The 18,417-nt window shown below is 47.8% G+C and overlaps 1 protein-coding gene across 2 annotated transcripts in view; it reads left to right on the top strand.

The window, feature by feature from the left end:
* The window catches only part of IGSF3 (immunoglobulin superfamily member 3), a 91,749-nt gene that overhangs the window by 20,798 nt on the left and 52,534 nt on the right, over positions 1 to 18,417 (top strand). For both annotated transcript variants that reach the window (XM_064411020.1, XM_064411019.1), the window contains exon 2: positions 6,346 to 6,723. In XM_064411020.1, the coding sequence (XP_064267090.1) occupies positions 6,346 to 6,723 (378 nt within the window). The remainder of the gene's footprint in view (positions 1 to 6,345; positions 6,724 to 18,417) is intronic.

The following is an 18,417-nucleotide window of genomic DNA, read 5'->3' as shown; positions in this document are numbered from 1 at the left end:
GAGATGGTTTAGGAAAGATGGTCCATGTGCTGGGGGTGGTGGGATGGTGGCAGGAGTGGAGGAAGGGGAGGATAGGGGATCAGGCATCCTTTTGGTTGCACCATTTAAACATGAAAGCAAAAGGGTGGAGGACAGGGACAGAGTTGTTCTGCAGGTGGCTCCAGCCAGCCTTTCAGTACACTGAGCTCTCTTGGCATGAGAAAAAATACCCCAAGAAAACACTGTATTTTCCCAGAATGAGGAATTGGGGGAATGGTGGGGGTTTACCACATGTTTTCTTCTGATAGCATTGTTTTTATCCATCTGGCAGCAGGTTGCAGTGTATGGAGATTGTTCCTGCTGTGACTCATTTATGCAAAAATTAGGCTCAAACCTAATTTTTGGTTGTGTGCCTTAACAGGAGACTTCACAGAAAAGCAGGTGTGTGTTGCTAGAAGATTGTCTCTGCTTTGGTGTTGCCGTGTGAGGCAGAGTGTCTCCCTCAGAGCTTTTATTAGCCTTCAGCCCATGGCAAAAAAAAATTATGGTTGCTTGGGGAAGTGTTCTCAGTGGCTGGACAATGGTGAGTTTGGAAGAGCCTTCTTGAAATGAATGACTGTTTTGTGGGTGTCAGCTATGCTGTGGAGTCCAGGGGAAAAGCAGGGACTAAGTAATGGGCTGGGTTTGGCAAGAAGTGTCTACAAGCTCTGTGGGTGACAGAAGGGAGAGAGGAAGGACCATCCCCTGGGAAGCCTCGTGCATAAGTGAGGCTGAAAAAAATTAATCTGATTTAAGAGGGAATATGAGGTGGCAGGATGCTAACTGTCCCTGAGTAATTCACTGGCAGCAGAGGCTTGTGCAGTGCTGCTGCTTTGGGGCAGGGGAGTCAGAGCACTGAGGATGCCGCAGCCTGCAGCTCCTGGGCAGCAGGACACGGGGAGCTGCAGGGGGAGGTCTGCTGGTACTTTCCTCACCTTAGATGGCACCATGCCATGCACTGGAGGGCAGTGGCCAGCTGGGTGGTCAGCCTGGGCTCCTGCAGCTCCCCTCAGGCCTGCAGGAGGGCAGCAGTGGCCACAGCCTGTGGTGCACTTGCACCTGCTCTTGGCTTGAGCTTGCCTGGAGCATCTCTGCAGCTCAGAGTTAGACTCTTTAGCATAACTGCCCTTTAGCACTTAGGTCTGAATTGTCTTCATTACTGGGGACTTTCTGCCAGGTCCTGTGGTCTGCTGCAGATGCTAATTTGTCATAGCCAAGTAGGATTTGTGCACGCTCCCCTTCCCTCTCCTGCCCTGCACAGGGGCACAAGCTCCCATGTCAGGTCTAAGGATGTTTTGAGGGAACCAGTGTGGTTGTTCAGAGCAGAAATAGTCATGGTCTTGGAGAAGAAGCCAAAATAGTACCTTTTTTAGCTTCTGTTGTAGTGTAACCAAGGCATAGTCTGCAGACCAGATGTGATCCACGTTGTTGAAGAGTACATGGGTTGTGAAAGGGGGCACAAGGACAGCTGTACTATTCAGAGTAAATCCTGCACCTTGCTCAGCATCCAGGCTCAAAAAGCTGTAGGCAGGTAGCTGTGCAATTGTAGCTTGTTTTGGGAGCCTTATGAACCTGGTGTGATTTACCTGTTTGGTAGCCCTCTTTCATGTGCTTGTCCCACTCATATTTTGACCCATGTAAATTTTTTCCATACTCACAGTGTCCTTTGGCAAGGGCGTTCACAGGTCTGCTGTGTTCAAACTGCCTCCCTTGTTATAAATCTGGATCTGACCAGTTTCAGTTGATGGCCCTTGGTATTTAAACTAGAAGAGATGGTAAAGGGTCAAATTCTTGACCATCTTTGCCATGGTATATATATTTGTGAAAAAACCTTTACCAGATCCCCTTCAAGTCACCTTTTTTTTTTTCCTCCAGACTCCATTATTTCTGACAGAGAAGCCATTCCCTAGTGTTTATCATCATTGTTCCTCTCTTGACACTTTTTCAGGAGTGCCTGTAAGTTGAACAAACAATAGCGACAACAACAAAACCCAGATGCGTGTTGTGTGTTTGTGAAAGGGAGAGGGATCTCCTTGGAAATGTTTTCTGTCTAACAACTGTAGTCAAAGGCATAAAGTAATTTTTAAAGGAAATTTAGGATTAATATTGTCAGTTATTGACAAATAGTACTTTAGAGATTCTCAGTGAAGGAAAACTTCTGTAAAGCTGCAGGGGTAGAAATATCCCCTCAAACCATGTAATCCATTTGGTGTTCATCACTGTTAACCCTAGAGCTTATAGAAGATATCTATACCAAGAAGATATGTATATCATGACTTTTTTTGTTGCTGCCTAGTGATCAGAGACCCAGGATAATACTCATAAGAGCTCAAGTTTCTCCTTCAGATTAAATGACTACTGGCAGTGATTATTTATATCTGTCTTTGATAGATAACTTGGTGCAACTGCTGCAGCGGTTTTGGATATGGTGCAGACATAACCCATATGGTCTGAGATGGGGGGAATATTTGTGCAAGAGGCTCTTCATCATTCTGTCATGAGTTTTTATTTATTCTTTTGAGCTGTCAATGCTGTGGCTGAGTTTTTGTGTGCTCAGGCATCCTTTTATTACACCCACCTGTCCTTTGCAATAAGCCTTGAGTCAATGTTCTCAGCTAAAATTTTGCACACATGTTCTTCTGAAAGGGACCTCCTTCCCAGAAGGTAAATGTTTGGCACTTTCTGAAATGGGGCATCTTCAAAGTACTTCAGATCAGGCACCTGAAATGACCAGTTGTGTGTGGAAAACCTGAGTTCCGAGCTCTGTGTGTCCCTTTGGAAAGGTCAGATCTTGCCAAAATCATCTGAGATTGCTCTGAGGGTACAGATTTTGCAAAGACACCATGTACTCAAAAGCTGAGCTGCAGCACTGCTGGGGGAGATGCCTGGCTGGCAGGGATGCTTGATGCTCCTTTTTTGCTCCTTTCTTTCTTGGAGAAGCATTGAAATCCTGGCTGTGATGTGACAAGGGGGACTTGAATGGCTGTGTGACTCTGACATAGCATTTTTGTCTTGCCTTTCCTGTGCTTTTCAGAGCTGTTTCCTGTGACATTTGCAGTGGCCCTGCTGGGAGAGGTGGCATAGGGCAGCTGCAGGGACTGGGTGTCTGGTGTTCCTGGGTCCTCCACTGTCCCTTGCTGCCTCAGTCTAATCACCTGGCTGCCCTGCCCTCTCTTGCCACTGCTTTTATCCCCCTCCAGGGCTTGGGAGATGCATAAGCTGGTAGCTGCCTGGCTGTTGTTTGGCTTGCTCCTGGCTCAAAAGGCTGGCAACAATAGCACGGATCCATAGGGGATAAGGATCAGGGGATGGCTTCCTCCTTGTCACATGGGATTTGCTGTGTTTTGGAAAAAAAACAGATGCACAAACCTGCAATTTCTTATTAATTTTAAAGTAGCACTTGGCTCTCTACCTCCTCCCTATCAGCCCTTGTGTTGTCAGTAAATTATATTGGATTTGCAATTAAAAGCCAGCTGTGCCCGTGCAGTACCAGCCAAATGCCACCATCACTGTCTCCTGGGTGTCCTAGGGAAGGTGTGGAGCACACAGCTCCTCCTGTAGCGAGTTCTTCTCTCACTTCAAGAGGGAGTGATAAGAGTTTAAATGGGATCTCAGACATGTTATTTTTGCTAATCAGAGCACTTGCTCACTAAGAAATGCAGTTCTCTTCTTAATACTGTGTGACGTGGATATAGCAATTCCCAGAGCTTGCAAAATGCCAAACATCATGCAAAAGGTAGCACAACATGTACTGGTGGATGTCTGCCTCAGGCTGATTGTTTTTCTTCTTTCCTTTCTTGATTAAAATATTTTTGGGGAAGTACTTCTGCTGTTTGGGATTTAAGTGTTGAGAAGCATTTGTGCCCACCTGTGTTGGAGCAGGAGTTTGCAGCCAGGCACAGGGAACAGCACTGAGGATGTGCTGCTCCCTGCTCCTCTGGAGATCCAGCCTGTTCATCCAGCTTCTGAGCCTTTGTGTCTCACCTCTGGGACAGCAGCCTGCTGCAAGTTGCAGCAAAAGCCTGACTGTTTTGTTTTCTGTCCACTCTGGAGCTGGGCAGGAATTTTTCTGCACTGTCTCCTTCTGTCCCTCAGCTTCTTAGGCTGCTGCAGCCAGAACTGGAGGCAAGGAGCCCTTTGGCTCTTAACTCCCTCACTTTTGGCTGCTTTAGGAAGGTGCAGCAACCCAGTTCAGGGGGAAATAGAAGAAGAGGAATGTAGAAAGTGGGTCTCTTTAGAACCTAGAGGAGGACTCCAGGTTAGACTTACCGTGGTGATCCTAAAAGCCACTGGCAAGGGAAGAAGGAAGCTCATGTCAGTGAGAGTGGTTAGATTTGACATCTACCAAAAATCTGTGCTGTGGGTCCCCAGGGTTGTGGTCTTCCAGTGAGCTCTGGAAAGTCCGATACCCATCTCTGATAAAATGATATTTTTTAACTAGATAGCTGGAAAACTCTTATGCAAAAAATCCAGCACCATGTTAAAAGCCTGATAAACAAGTTGTGCGCTTAGCTGAGAAATACCTGATGGAGTGTTGTGTGTGGAACTTCTAATTCCTACCACTGCATATTTGCCTTGTGGTGCAGTTTTAATTGTCATTGCAAGTGGGATACGTGTGTGCTGTAGCGAGGCTACATGTGCATACAGAAATTGTCTTATGAGCTGTCTTTAGGCGTGTAATAAAGATCTTGTCCTTCCTGCTGCTTTGAAAACAGTTCACTTCAAAGGCTGTAATATTTGCTTTGTCCTTTGGCCTTTGTGGGGTGAGAGAAGAGGCTGCCTGCACCGTAGATGTGTTAGTTGTCTCTAGCAGTATCTTTCCTTGGGATGAAGAGATTGGTACAGCAAACAGTGGGGGAGTGTTTGCCTCTGTTGTTCCTCTCCCTGTTTGTTTCAAATGTGCTAGCTTTCCCCGTCCTCCCCTTAAATCACATTATTTCATAAAGAGTAAAAAGAAACATAATTTGGAGCAGCAGCAAGCTGAGCCCAAGTTAATAGTTTGAATTGCACTCCATCTGTTCAGCTGCATGCCCTGATGGATGTGCTGAACCCATTTTTCACAATTTGTTTTAAGCTGCTAAGAACCATCTCTCCTGGCTCCAGTCCAGGCTGGCTGTGGAGAAAAACTTCGTTTCTGGACATTGATGTTCAGAGGGCAGGATTGAATCAATAAACCTCAGATTCAAGGCTACCTCTTCACCTGCAGGATGCCAGTTTTTGAAAGCTTAAATTCTTTTCTAGACTTGAGCATTGTTATTGAAAATTAGAGGAGGGGGGGAACCCCCAACACACAGACGCAGAGAGAGGATGAAATTTGCAAACGTGATTATGCAGGACCTGCTTTAAATCGGCTTATTGCTGTTTTATGATGGCAAGCAAGCAGTCACAGAAGCCAGGGTGATTGGCCTTGCCATGTGTGCATGCTGCTGGTAACTCAATAACCGATGAACACCCACCGTGGTCTCCAGACCTCGAGCCTTTGATGTAGCAACAAACAAGATAGATTGCTGTAATTTATCTGGCCCCTGGAGGGCTGTGCTGGTAATGTGCCATGAGCCCAAGGGCCGGCCATCCATAATCTGTGTAAAAATACGGCGGATCGCCGTCGCCGTGCTGCGGGGCTGGCTTTGTTTTGTGCCTCACGCCTTTGCCTCTGTGCAGCCAGGGCACTGGGCCCTGGCTTCAGAGCCAGGGGCACTGAGCTTTAGTGTAAAGTGCCCACTCCTTCCATTAACCTTAATTGGGTTTGTTATGTGCTACATGCACACCTTGCAAATTGGCTTGGGAAGGCAGTGCCGGAAACCTGATATTTCTCAGTGGGCCTTTATGAGAGAGAATGGAGAAGGTGTGCTGGGTTTGAGGAAGAAGAAGGGAGTTTTGTACCAGCTGAAGCCTCTGGCAGGTTTGCTGATGGAGGATGAGTGCCTGGGGCGTTGGAGTTGGGTGGCCCAGCAGCCAGAGGAGAGGGAGTGTAGCCCCCTGGCCTCTCTCCATGGGGTGATAAGTTGGAAAGTAAAAGTACTGAAAACAAAGACCTGTCACCTTGAGTTTCTGATTTGTTACTGCGTGGTGCATTGCCCTTTCACGCCTGGGTTCTTACCGCTTCCAAACAAGGGGTTTGTGTTACCTCAGAGCTGCTTCTTTTCATGGGGTGTTTTTTAAAACACTTCCATTGAGTCAGCAAGAATTCTACAGTGTGACTCGGGGGGAGCCTGATGTGCTGGATGTAAAATGGGCTGTGGGGCTTGCTTTGTCCAGGGACGTACCTGTGTGTAGGTGTGGGGGTTGCCTGCTGGTCAGTAACGCTGGGCTCCTCTCCTCCCCCAGGCATGGCGCTGGCCCAGCGGCAAGTGACGGTGCAGCAGGGCCCCCTGTACCGCACGGAGGGGTCCCACGTCACCCTGTGGTGCAAGGTGAGCGGCTACCAGGGCCCGGCGGAGCAGAACTTCCAGTGGTCCATCTACCTGCCCTCGGCCCCCGAGCGGGAGGTGCAGATCGTCAGCACCATGGACCCCTCGTTCCCCTACGCCATCTACACGCAGCGCGTGCGCGGCCGCGGCATCTTCGTGGAGCGGCTGCAGGGGGACGCCGTGCTGCTGCACATCACCGAGCTGCAGGAGCGCGACGCCGGCCAGTACGAGTGCCACACGCCCAACACCGACGAGAGGTACTTCGGCAGCTACAGCGCCAAGATGGACCTCGTGGGTAAGCTGTGCTGCGTGGCTGGGCCGGTGGGGTGGCAGAGCTTTCCGCCCCACGTGTGCGGTGTGGTCTGCCAGATAAATACCTGTCACCGCGATATTTTTGTGAAAACCCTTTGCTAGGATTTTTTCTCCTAGCTGAGAAGCCTCAGAAAAGAAATGTAAACAACTATCTGATGGCTGTGGAATGTGGTCTGGACATTGTTTACCAACAGGTGCATCTGTGATTTTTCCATGTGAATTGTTTCTACTTAATAACCAATCAAAGATGCAGCTGTGTTGGACTCTGAGAGTCACGAGGTTTTGTTTCCATTCCTTTCATATTCCTTTCGAGCTTTCTGATAGATCCTTTCTCTCTATTCTTTTTAGTATAGCATTTTAATATAATAACATAATATAATAAATCAGCCTTCTGAAACATGGAGTCAAGATTCTCATCTCTTCCCTCGTCCTGAGACCCTTGAACACAACCATAAAAATCCTGTGAGGGAGAGCGGGTGGCACAGTGGTGTGAATTGCTGGAAATCAAGGTATAGAGGCACAGGAAATAGCGAGCTTTCTTCACTAATAAGGCCTTTATAAAAATGAGATACCAGGCAGCCGGCTGGGCAGAGGAACGTTTGAAGCCATGGCTGAAAGCAAGGCAGATGTGGGACTGATTTACAGAGAGGGAAGGGAGCAGGGAGTCTGTCAGATGGCACAAGTCACAGACCACAGAGCTGCTTGCCAAAGGTGGTAAAATAACTGAGCAGGGAAGAGAGGAGTAGTAATGAGCAGCAGATAAAAGGGAACAGGAGAGATGGTCATCATCAGGCTCTTACAGCAGTGCTGAGTACGTCCTGAAACCACTGAGCAGATTGAGCTGTCTGTAGATGAGTGTGGAGAAGCTGGTTTGGGAATTATTTTTTTGGGGGTTTGTGTTAGAAAAATCAAAAACAGGTACTTTAAAATCTGGAGTATTTCCATGGCACCTCTTTGACTAGATGATTTGACCTTTTCAAGCTTCTGCTTGCTTTCTGTATCTCAAAGCAGTATTTGAAGTGTCTAACTCAGCTAACAGCAGTCAAATAGCTTCCATCCAACTCTTTGGCTGAAAAACTACTAAAAGAGTTCCTGTGCAACACAGACACCCCTCTAGCAAATTCAAGCCCACAGACAGCAAGCAGGCTTGCTTTCCTTAGGTGTCTGTGAGGCTGCAGCTTGGAAACCACTTTGACATTATCCAGCCCGTGGTGGTGTCGCAGGTTCAGGCTGTGTTGACACAAGAAATCCAGTGTGAAAGGAGCCAGGATATGATTGCAATCACAATAGCCTTCCTTTGGGTTGAGCTTCTTGCCTCCAGCCCAGCCGCTCTCCCAGGTGAAGCTCCACAGCATGGATGTAGGTGCTTATTTAGGTGCCTTTTTTGCCATCTGATGTTCATGAGTGGTTGGGGGGTAGATGCCTGAGTATTCTATTTTTTATTTGCAGGTCTGTAATTTGCTTTAGGTGTCTGGATTTGCAGTTCCCACTGCAGTTTAAACAAGACTGAGTCAGCGCTGCTTTTGTTAAGTCACCTTGGGGAGTGAAACCCATTGAAACCAACACCCACTGAAAAAACGTGCCTGGGGACAGGGTGGGGTTGGATGGGTTCTGGGTGGCTCTGCCAAAGAGCTGGAGCTGAGCACAGTCAGCATATCCAGTGGCTGGGCAGTAGGAAGCTCCTCCACTGCTCTCCCAAGAGTTTGGGAGCCATGGCTGGGTTGATCTGGTTTTGCTCTGTCCTTCCCTTTCCACAGCTACAAACCAATAAGATTTGGGAGTCTGTAGACACCCATGAACAGTGCTTGGAGGACATTGGCTTTGGGGCTTACATGTGTCAGAGATACTCAAGAAAATTGATCTAAAGTAACTTTAGTGGATTAGTTAAATCACATTATGCCCCTTCATGGATGTTTGCACTCAGGATTTTGAGCCCTAATTTGGTTTAGCTTAATTCATTTCGGAAAATTCACTTTGGAAATGACTTAGGGTCACTTGCATTTTGAGCATGTGCATCTGTGTAGGTTCCCTTCTGTGGGTTAGCCAAACTCCTGACAGAAACTATATTTTTCAGAGTGCTTCCAGCAATGACCTATAGACAGAATGCCCTTACAGAGAGCCTTCCTTCTGCCTCTCATTTATGGGAAGTGCTGCTGACTTCAACTTTTTTGGACCCTTAAGTCCTTCTGGGGAAATGGGCTCCTCTCTGCAGAGCTGGGCAGACCACAGGTCCTTTCTGTTTTCCTGTCTCAGCTATAGGTTGGGGTTTTTCAGGCTGATTTTGTTTCTGCAGACAGTATGCAAGAAGAGGTACAGAAAAGAGTTACTGTTCTCATTTTCTCGGAAAAAGAACCAAACTTTTTTTTCCAGTTATGAATCCAGTTATGAAATTTTAATTGACTCATTAGATTGAGTGGTTCTTTTCTGGCAGCAGCAAAGCCTGAAGGGAGACAGGTTTGTTAGCATCTCTATTCTCTCCACTTATGTGTGAAGTGGATGGCTTTGAAGCAGTGTTGATTTTAGGTTTGCTGCTCTGGGACCTTGGAATTGTTGTGTCCTGTGGTTTGAGGAAAGAGCTGAAGGAGAAGTTTCTCCTCTTTTCCACCTACATGATACAGCCCTGTGATGGGGGAGCTGCTTGGGACACTGGTGCAGCAGCACGTGGGGCTGCCGTCTGCAGTGGGGCATTTCAGCTTGCAGTGCAGCAGCTGGGATGTGCTCTGCTTCTGCCATGTGAGCATTGTTGAAGGCTGTGTCTCCAGGGCTCTGAGGCTGCTAAAAAATAATCTTGTCAGCTTCAGAGACATGCCAGTTTGGCTTGAAAGTCCAGCAAGCATGGGTAGTTGTCCCTCTGCCATTATTAATGTCACTGCTTCAGATTCCTTTTCCCTCACTGAGACTTTGGCCACAGTCTAGCACTGCTTTGAGGACCTGATGTCTGTGATGGCCTGGAGTAAGAAGTGCTCCCCAGGCACTCTGTGGGGCTCTTATCTGAATTTTAGGCATGCAACACAAGTGCTAATCTCACTGAAGCTAGGAATGAGGCCAGTCATGTGGTTCAAAGGCCTTCTGCCATTCGAGCATGTGTACCAAGGCTTAATCTTCTTCAGCAGTCTTCAATTGCTTCAAAAACAAGCCTTTCTGTGTCTTACTGCTTCTCTTCTCATCCCCCTCTGAGCTGCATCTTTGGGATGATGGAGTTGTGCTTGGGCTGTGTGATGTGTTAGGAGAAGAATTTAGGACATCTCAGACTGAGTTTCAGGTGCTGAGAGAGGTGGGGTAAAAAAAAAAGAGAAGGGGTACAGCTCTTCAGAATGTTGTGGATCCATGGCCTTGTGACTGATGTATGGAAAAGGATTAGCCCATGTACAAAGTCTGCAACTCCGTTGTTTGCCTTCACATTTTAGTTCCCTGAGACTGACACAGAATTGCTGAGACTAGTTCATGCTCTTTTACTCAGGGTGGCAGGAAAATATTTTGGAAGATCTCATGAGTTGTCTGCCACCTGTTTAACACCAGACTCAGTGCCTAAAGTAGATGTCCAGGCAACATCTGCCATCAGAAGGCAGAAAAAGACAAATCTAGAGAGCAGTTTAAATTAAGTGCATCGTTCTCTATGTTGACTAGAGAGAGATCTTACATGTTAGACTTGAGGTAGGCACTAGTGGCTGTAAACTTGGCTGCTTTTGGAGACTTGCCCTATCAGGCTTCTAAGCAACTGGTGGGAATTTTGACTTTGTGGTTGAATTGGGAAGACAGTTGAGTGTATTGAAGAGGGGAGTTACAAAATTTAAATTGGGCTGATTAAATCATGGATCTGGGGACAATGCACACAGTTGTATTGGAGTTCTGCTTGTTGCTGGCTATATGTACTTTTTTTTAAGAAGTTAAGAGACAGCAAAGAATTTGCAGGTGAAGGAAAGCAGCATCCCAGAAGTACAGGATCACCACTGACAAGACAACAGTATTTCCAGGTTGGCATTGGAATTATCTCTTAACTCTTGAAATATGGGCAGAAGAGGAGGTTTCTGCACAGTAATTTAGTTGGTGAAGCTGCAGGAGTGCTATGCAAATTGAGGTGCTGGTTTGTGCTTCTCCTGTTGATGGGTAAACTTGTGTTTTGCTGCAGGGTAGAACTGAGCACATGGCAATTCCTTCAAAGAGCGTGAGTCACTGCAAATTTGTACTCCACTGTATCTCTGCGATGAATTGTTTGTGTGCCTGTACCCTCGCTTAGATAACAGTGAAGAGGCCCAGGTCTAACCTCTTCAGAAGTTTCAGACTTTTATCTCAGTGTTTTTTCATCTGTGCTCCCAAAAACGTTGAGATCTTTTTCAGAGTAAGTGATTTGAGGGAAGAAATCTAGCTTTGAGGTTTTTCTTAAACAGGTAGCGATAGAGCGGGAGAACGGTTTCAAAGCACTTGAGGAGGTGGCAGGTCTTTTAGTCTTTATTTTGGGGGAAGCAGCTGTACAGCATCAATCCTAAACAAGTTAAAGCAAAAAAATGAAAGGGGTTTGGATGGGAGGAGACCACAGTCCCCACGGTACCACAGGCTGGGAAGAAGCAATGTCAGTGCAGACTTGAGAAACAAGGAGCACTCGAACACAGCTGCCTTTGCAGTGGGCAGGGGCTGCTGTGCAGCTGCTGGTAGTGCCTGCAGGGATGGTCACCAGGACCTTCTTCCAGCCAGGCTTAGGTCACAGAGGGCAGAGAGGCTAGGTGCTATTCAGTGTCAGCCTGGTCACACTTTGGCTCTCTGCTGTTTCTCACTGGTCTCATCCTGCCTGGGTGTGTTGGTGCCTTGGCCTCTGCCCTGTTCTCCTGTGTCCTGCATTACCTGTGATGGCTCCCAGGGGCTCTGTGTGTTTTGTTGCTGGTAGCCCCATTGTAGTGGAGTTTCTACACCATGCCAAGCTTGGGAGTTGGTGGAGGGCAGGGGCACTGATGGGTGAAGAGGCATCTGCATCTCTGCCTGAGGTCAGGGCTGGCTGTGGCTCTGCGTGGTGGGGTCTTGTCTCCTAATGCTCCCAAGGCACTTGCAGCTCTCTGCAGACCAGGACTTGGTCCATGGGCACTTAGACCATGCCTTTAGGAGTTTGTCTTCAGGATGCCCTGTGTCCTGCAGCTGTGGCATGTAATTGTGTGGCCACTTGCAAGCCTGTGGCTGGGACAGGGTGGACACGTGTAGGGTGTGTCTGAGAGGCTTTGGTGACATGGGAGGTGGAAGAAAGGTTTATGCAGGCCAGACACTTAGCACTAGAAAGAAGGGAGCTGTGTGTGACTCAGACAAACCTTCAAGAGAAGAAAGCAGGTCTCTTTTGTTGAACTTGCCACCAAAAGCCTCCAGGATCTCTCTGCTGTGTGAAAGAGTGTAGCGGGCAAGAAAAAAAAAGAACTTTTATTTTCCCATACCAGCTGCTGCTGCTTGTTGCCAGCAGCTTCCCTTCTTCTTTGTCAAGTGCTGCCATACGTGATCTGTCAGTGCACAGAGCAGAGGGAGAAAGTCACGTCACAGTTTGGATTTGGGAGAGCACAGTCTGCTCCTGGCAACCTGGCTGAGGGCAGCCACTTCTCTCCATGTGGGGCACGTGGACCTCGGTGGCTGCTGGTTTATTCCAGCTGTCAGCAGGGCTGAAGGTGGCTTTGCTTGAGGCAGGTGTCGAGGAGAGAGATGGCAGTCTCAGAGACAAGGACCCACCAGTTTTGATAGAAGTCTTTGGGGGCTCTCTTTCTGTGCTGCATTTTTCTTCTTTTTCTTCACCTGAGAGACAGGGAAAAGTGTTTGTCACTGTACTTGAGTGAGCAGCTTGTGTCCTGGGGAGACCAGGCTTTTTGCAGATGAGCAACAGCAGGGCAAAAATCGAAATAAGCAGTTCAGCCTGTCCTGGAAGGTTGCAAAGGCTTCATCTCTGGAGGTTTTCAAGACCTGACAGGATCAAGCTCTGAGTGGCCTTGTCTGACCTTACAGCTGACCCTGCTTGACCCTGTAGCTGCACCACAGACCCCCAAGGTCCCTTCCACCCTGAATTGTCCTGTGATGAGCTACTTAGCTGCACTGCAGAAAGGAACCACTGTTAGGCAGCATTTTGGAGGGTTGGTGCTAAATAAAGGAGTTTGGAGGGTCAGAGGTAAATAATGCCATAACATTGGTGATCTCAACCAGGTGAGAACACCAAGGACCTATTTTACATCCCCAAATTCTATTTTTTTTCTGGTATATTTTTTATATTTCATATTGTTCTTATTTCTCTAGTGAGGTTGCAGGAGTTTGTCTCTATTGTGCTCTGGTGTATGAAGGTAGAATTTGGAAATCCTTAGCACAGATGTCCTAATCTCTCGTAGTCTGTCTCAGCAGCTTGGCTACCTCCATGAAACATGTGTGTGCCTTATCTGGCCAAGCTGTGCGAGTTAACCAAAGTGAGCTGCCAGGATTGGTGTTGTGCTGTGTGAGTTACATTCATCTTCGCCTGTTTGGGCTGTGCTTGTTGCAGTAATTAGCTCCCCAGAGGAGCAAAATGTCCTTCACTTTCAAATTACCCTTTAGCTGGCATTAAAAAGGGATTTTTAAAAAAAAAAAATCAAATGCCTTCTTATAGGTGGTCCTTTGCAACTAGACACAGGGTATTTTGTTCTTACTGTCCTCCTTTACATGCCTAATTCTCTCTGTAGTAACCTTCACGAAATAATTGACCTATGGTCCTCTGCTATGGATGGAAAGGAAGTATTTGTCTGTTAACAGGGGAGGAGTGGGGAGGGGTAAACATATTTACCTCTGGCAGCTCCTGTGGCCAGAGCCTGGGGAATTGCACCTGGTTTGGATGCTACAGGCATACATTCTGCCCTGTTATGCTGCCAACTTGCTGCATGTCCCTGGATATGGTGCAATCCATCTCCCTCACCATTTATCCAGCTGGTAAAATTAGGGATAATAGCACACAAGCTTTTCACAAAGTCTATGCTAAATAATTGTGATGGGCTTTGAGCTCCTCAGATAGCGGGAGTTAAAAACAAAGGCTTACATTTCAGCTCTGCCTGGTAATAATGCTGAATAGGATTCATCTCCTGTCCTGCTTAGTCATTTCTGCTATCTTGAAAGTGTAGCTGCCTGAGCTCACCCAGTTTTCCCCTGGCAGAGGCTGTGAGGCTGATAGGCACTGCCAGACTGGGGGGCCGTGGGCAGGGATGTGGGAGCCCGGCACAGGAACCCTGTGCTTTAGTCATGTACAGTCTGGCAGTGAATTCCATGGGCTGGTTATTCCCTGTGCTTCCTGAACCACTCTTTTGTAGACAGCAGTCAGGTTAGAACTGATGGCTTATAACAGAAATCTTTGTGCATGCCCTCGCATAGTGGGACAGGGCTCACTCCTTTGTGTGTCTCTCTCATCCCATGTTACTGTGTTTTCCTGCTAAACATTTCCAGTTATTCCTGTTTCATTGCAGTGTGCTATCTCCTATTCTTTCCTGTTGGAGTTGCTTGCCTTGTTTTTTTCTTTCTTATTGTTGTATTACATTGCATCACTTCTGTACCTCTGGGTGTGCAGGAGAAATGGAACAAATGGTGGGCAGTCTGTGCCTAAAAAATGGGTAATCCATTGTATCCACTCCTTTGTTTCTTTCTGCAGTTTTTTTCTTCCCCTCCCTCGCCTTTCTGCCCTGTCCCTCAAAACCTCAAGCAACTTGGTGGCATGACATGCTTTGTGGGAAGGGCTCTCACTTGGGGATCTGATCCTTTCTTTTTTGTTTTTATGCCATCCACCTACCCATTTCTCAAAAACCTGGCATTAGACACATTTGGAACATATCCCTGTATTCCATATGTTTTTTCTGTATTGTCCCCTTTGAGGCAGAGGTACTTTTTTAAATTTAGCTAGCATGTGGAGAGCAATTACAATGAGAATATCTGTCCTTTTTTGGACATACCTGTACACTTGTACTGATGCACTGTAAGAAAAAAAAAGGTATTCTAAAAGCCACTTCTAAAAATGTAAATTAATACAGCCTCAGGCAATTGCACGGCCCTCTGCTCACAGATCTGGGCTTGTCTTTAAAATGAGCCCTCTTGCTTCCAGACTTTGTACATCCCTTCCTTGTCAGGAAGGCAGGTGTGGAGCCCTGAATGCTGACTTGCCTTCAGACTGTAAAGAGCTGCAGTGTTTTGCTTGGGTGGCTTTCTGTGCAGCGCCGAGCCTGAATCGTAACATCAGGACAGTCAGCTGAAATGATCTTTGAAAACTAAGCAGCCTTTCCTCAAAAAGCCTCTTTTCTGAAGGCTCCCTCCAGTCTGCTCTCCAGGCGTGTCTGGCTCCTCTCAGGCATCCCTCAGGGTGATGGGAATGTGGCATTTGCTCCTTGCTGAGCCCTGTGCCTCCTCAGTGCCTGTGAGGCTGCAGGGCTTGGGGTCTTCTGCTGCCCTGAGAGGAATTGCTGAAAACACAACCCTGCTCAGACCATGTCTTCTGTTTGCTTCTCCTGCTGGCTCTTCCCATGTGCTTTGCCCAGTTCTGATAAAATGAGGTGTTTGGTAATCATAATTGCTGTGTTTTATAAGATGCCTTTCAGTCTTTCCCCCTGAGTAGAGGGACTGGTGACATAGGCTAGTTTTGTATATTGACATAATGTGCTGAGAAGAGGTAAAGGATGCAAAGGATAGAAGAATCCTTAGTCAGAGATCCTGGTGCATCTGAAGACCAGCTCTACCACCAGGGGTTGCTCAGCATCCTGGGTTCAAGCCTGGGGCAAAAGGTTGTCTGGTGTTGAAACAGTTTAGTGCTATCTCCCATCCTGAATTCAGCATTTCCTCCTGATGTTGTCTGGGCAGTCCCAAACCCTTTTTTCTCTCCCCCCCAAATGGTTACTTTTTCACTATATGCACAACTAAGAGAAGCTCTGAAATACAAGACAAAAATGACTGCACACAAAAGGAGAGCCAGAAGGAGCTGGGCTGGGTTGGATGAGCAGGTGGTGGAGCCAGCAGGATGCAAAGTGGGATGGGCAGAGCCTGGTACCTGCCTCCCACCTCCTGTGCACTCGGCAGCTTTCCAGGGGCTGGAGGGGAGCTCAGGGACACCCATCTCTTCTTCCACCTGCACCTCCCCACCAGTGCTGGCTACTGAGCAGCCAGCACGGCCTGTGGCTCCCTGGCATGGGGACCCTCTCCCAGTGTCACTGGCAGAGCCTGCTGGCATTTCTGGCAGCTTTTTTGGAGAGCCTGGTGGCGGGGGAGAGGCTCAGAGTGTGCAGGTTCTGTGTCTCAGACGGGGAGAGCGAGGGCTGTGGGCGCAGCTGGTGACATATGGCACCCGTCCCCTGCCTTAGCGATTGCTCAGTGAACTCTGAAAGTGGAATACGGTCCCCGTGGCTCCAGCCAGCTGCAGCACTGAGAAATCCTGCAATGGAGCGGCCCCTTATTCGATTACCGCCGAAAACTTCGCGTTCCACGTTGACTGTTTTTCCTGCTGTGCTTCCCTGGGGAGGTTTTTGCTGTGTTTACTCTTCCTCCCACTCTTCTTTCTCTCTCTTTTTTTTTTTTAATTTGTTTTCCCTGGAGGATTGTTTTATTTGTTCTTTAATTCCAGCCCTTCAGACTTGGTTGCTGTGCACTTGTGTTGGTCTGCTGCCCTGAGAGGCAGGGGCAGCTGTTTCTGCTGTTGATGCTGATGCTTTCCTTAGTTCTCTTGGAGAACAAGCAGGTCTGGTGATGAACAGCAGAGTCTTCGTGTAGCAAAGGGTGAGTGCAGTGCCCATTGCTCAGCTCTGTGCCACAAAGTGCTCCCTGTGGTGTGGATGTACATCTTGTTGAAAAATTGCAAAACCAACAAAGTGGCTGGTGTTCAGGCAAACTGCAGAGCAGCACAAGTTTCTCCTAGGAGCATTACCAATCTACATCAGATCCTTTCTGTCATCTCAGATAAGATAGTGCTAAACTTGAAATCCTACTGCTTCTGTCCCACCCCTAGCTCTGATGATTTGGAATCCTTATCTCTAATTAGAGATGTTGCTGTTGAGCATCTGGGGGAAGGGGGAGATGGGGAGATTTCTTTAGGTTTAAAGCTCCAGAGGGTTTCTGCCCTGCTTATGCTACCCACAGGAGAGGTGGGAAAGGGAAGGCAATTCTTTGGTGGTTTGGAGTCCCACAGCAGCCCATTCCTCCTCCTTCAGCCCAAAGCCCTGGCAGGACTGGCCTTTCTCCCCTCTCCCTGCAGCTCCAGGTGGTGCAGGGCTTTGCTTTGTGCTGAGAAGGAAACCTGATCTGCCCTGGGACAGAGCTGCCCCTTGGTAGGGAGAAGTTGGGGAGAGAAATTTTCCATCTTGATTCTGTGTCTGCCCTGTCAGTTTAGCCCCCTAACAGTTTTACAATCTTTATCTGATATAGGTTTAAGAGGATTTCCCTGGGCGCAGTGGGATTATTATAAGTCAGAGAGCAGTCTCCAGCTGATATTCCTTCAGCAAGTATTTATTTTAAGTGGGTTTAACAGTATTTAATTTAAAAAAACCCAAACTTTCTGGGTTGTTTTTTTTTCATGGGTTGCAAGTAAATTGTTTGTGCTATCAGAGAAAGTAGAGCCTAAATAAAATGAAGAAATGTATTATTGCTTTCCAGGCTGGGGGTGGTGGAAGGAAAGCAGCAGCTGGAGGTGGGGAGGATAGCAGATAAAATAGTAATGTGGTGGGAAAAGTAACATTATTCCATGCAGCACTGATTAGTAATACTGCCAAACAGCTGTTTATAAATGGGAAATGTAATGGGAAGGGGGGCTGCAAGGAACATGAGAGTGCTGCAGGGTCATCATACGAAGAGGGGATGGCTTCTGTCAACCTTTCATCTGCCCCCTGGGGTACCAGGGGCTGTGCTGCTGCAGTCCCCAGGAGTATGGGGGGCTGGGGCTGTCCCCTCCACCCTCCCTGGCCCTTGTGGGATGGTGCTCAGTTGTTTTTACACATAACATGCTCCCCCTGATTTAGGAGTTTCATGTCACCTTCAGAAAAGATGAGTAGTGGTGACTTTTGGCTTTGGGAAAGCTGTGCCCTTAGGAGAAAAATCTCCTTTCCAGCCACATGTGGGCTGTTTCTTTATCCTCTTCCCCCCTCTGGCAGGCTTTACTGATGGCAGACGGCTCTGGGGCTGGATGTGTGTGCACGCATCCAGAAGTCGTGCTGTCACAGTGAGAGCCGCCTTCTGGCCACCTGCACCCAGGCTGCATCCTAGTCCTTGGAGCATTTCAGAGGATGCTAATGGAACGGGATTAGCCGCCCCACTTGCCCTTGCCATCAACAAGAGATGCTTCTGGAGAGCCTACAAAGAAAAGCCACAGCTAACAGGGCAAACCCGAACAAAGGCGCTTTAGAATGCAGAGAGAAGCGTGATTTTTACCCTGAGGAGGCAAGAGGTGGGGCTGCTCTGCTCCCCATTTGAAGTCTGAATGAGCCTCTGCCTTCAGGGATCGTGGATGATGAGTTGGTGCTAATGGGTTGGATGCCCTTCAGTGTCCCTGCTCTGCCCTGCTCCGCTTCCTTGACATTGTGGTTCAACATATTGCACCCTTCAGGGCTTTATTCCTTGCTGCTTGAGAGTTAAAATGATAACTTAGGGCTCTCCAAAGAAATGGAGAGCTAGGGATGCCTGCCCTGGGGAAGTGTGTCATGGCAGGCAGGGTTTTCAGGACAGGAATGCCTCT

Source organism: Passer domesticus, chromosome 2 (genome assembly GCF_036417665.1).
Source record: "Passer domesticus isolate bPasDom1 chromosome 2, bPasDom1.hap1, whole genome shotgun sequence".
Classification (NCBI taxonomy): Eukaryota; Metazoa; Chordata; class Aves; order Passeriformes; family Passeridae; genus Passer; species Passer domesticus.
Note: the sequence above shows the minus strand (reverse complement) of the source record. Positions and strands in the feature narration are given on the sequence as shown.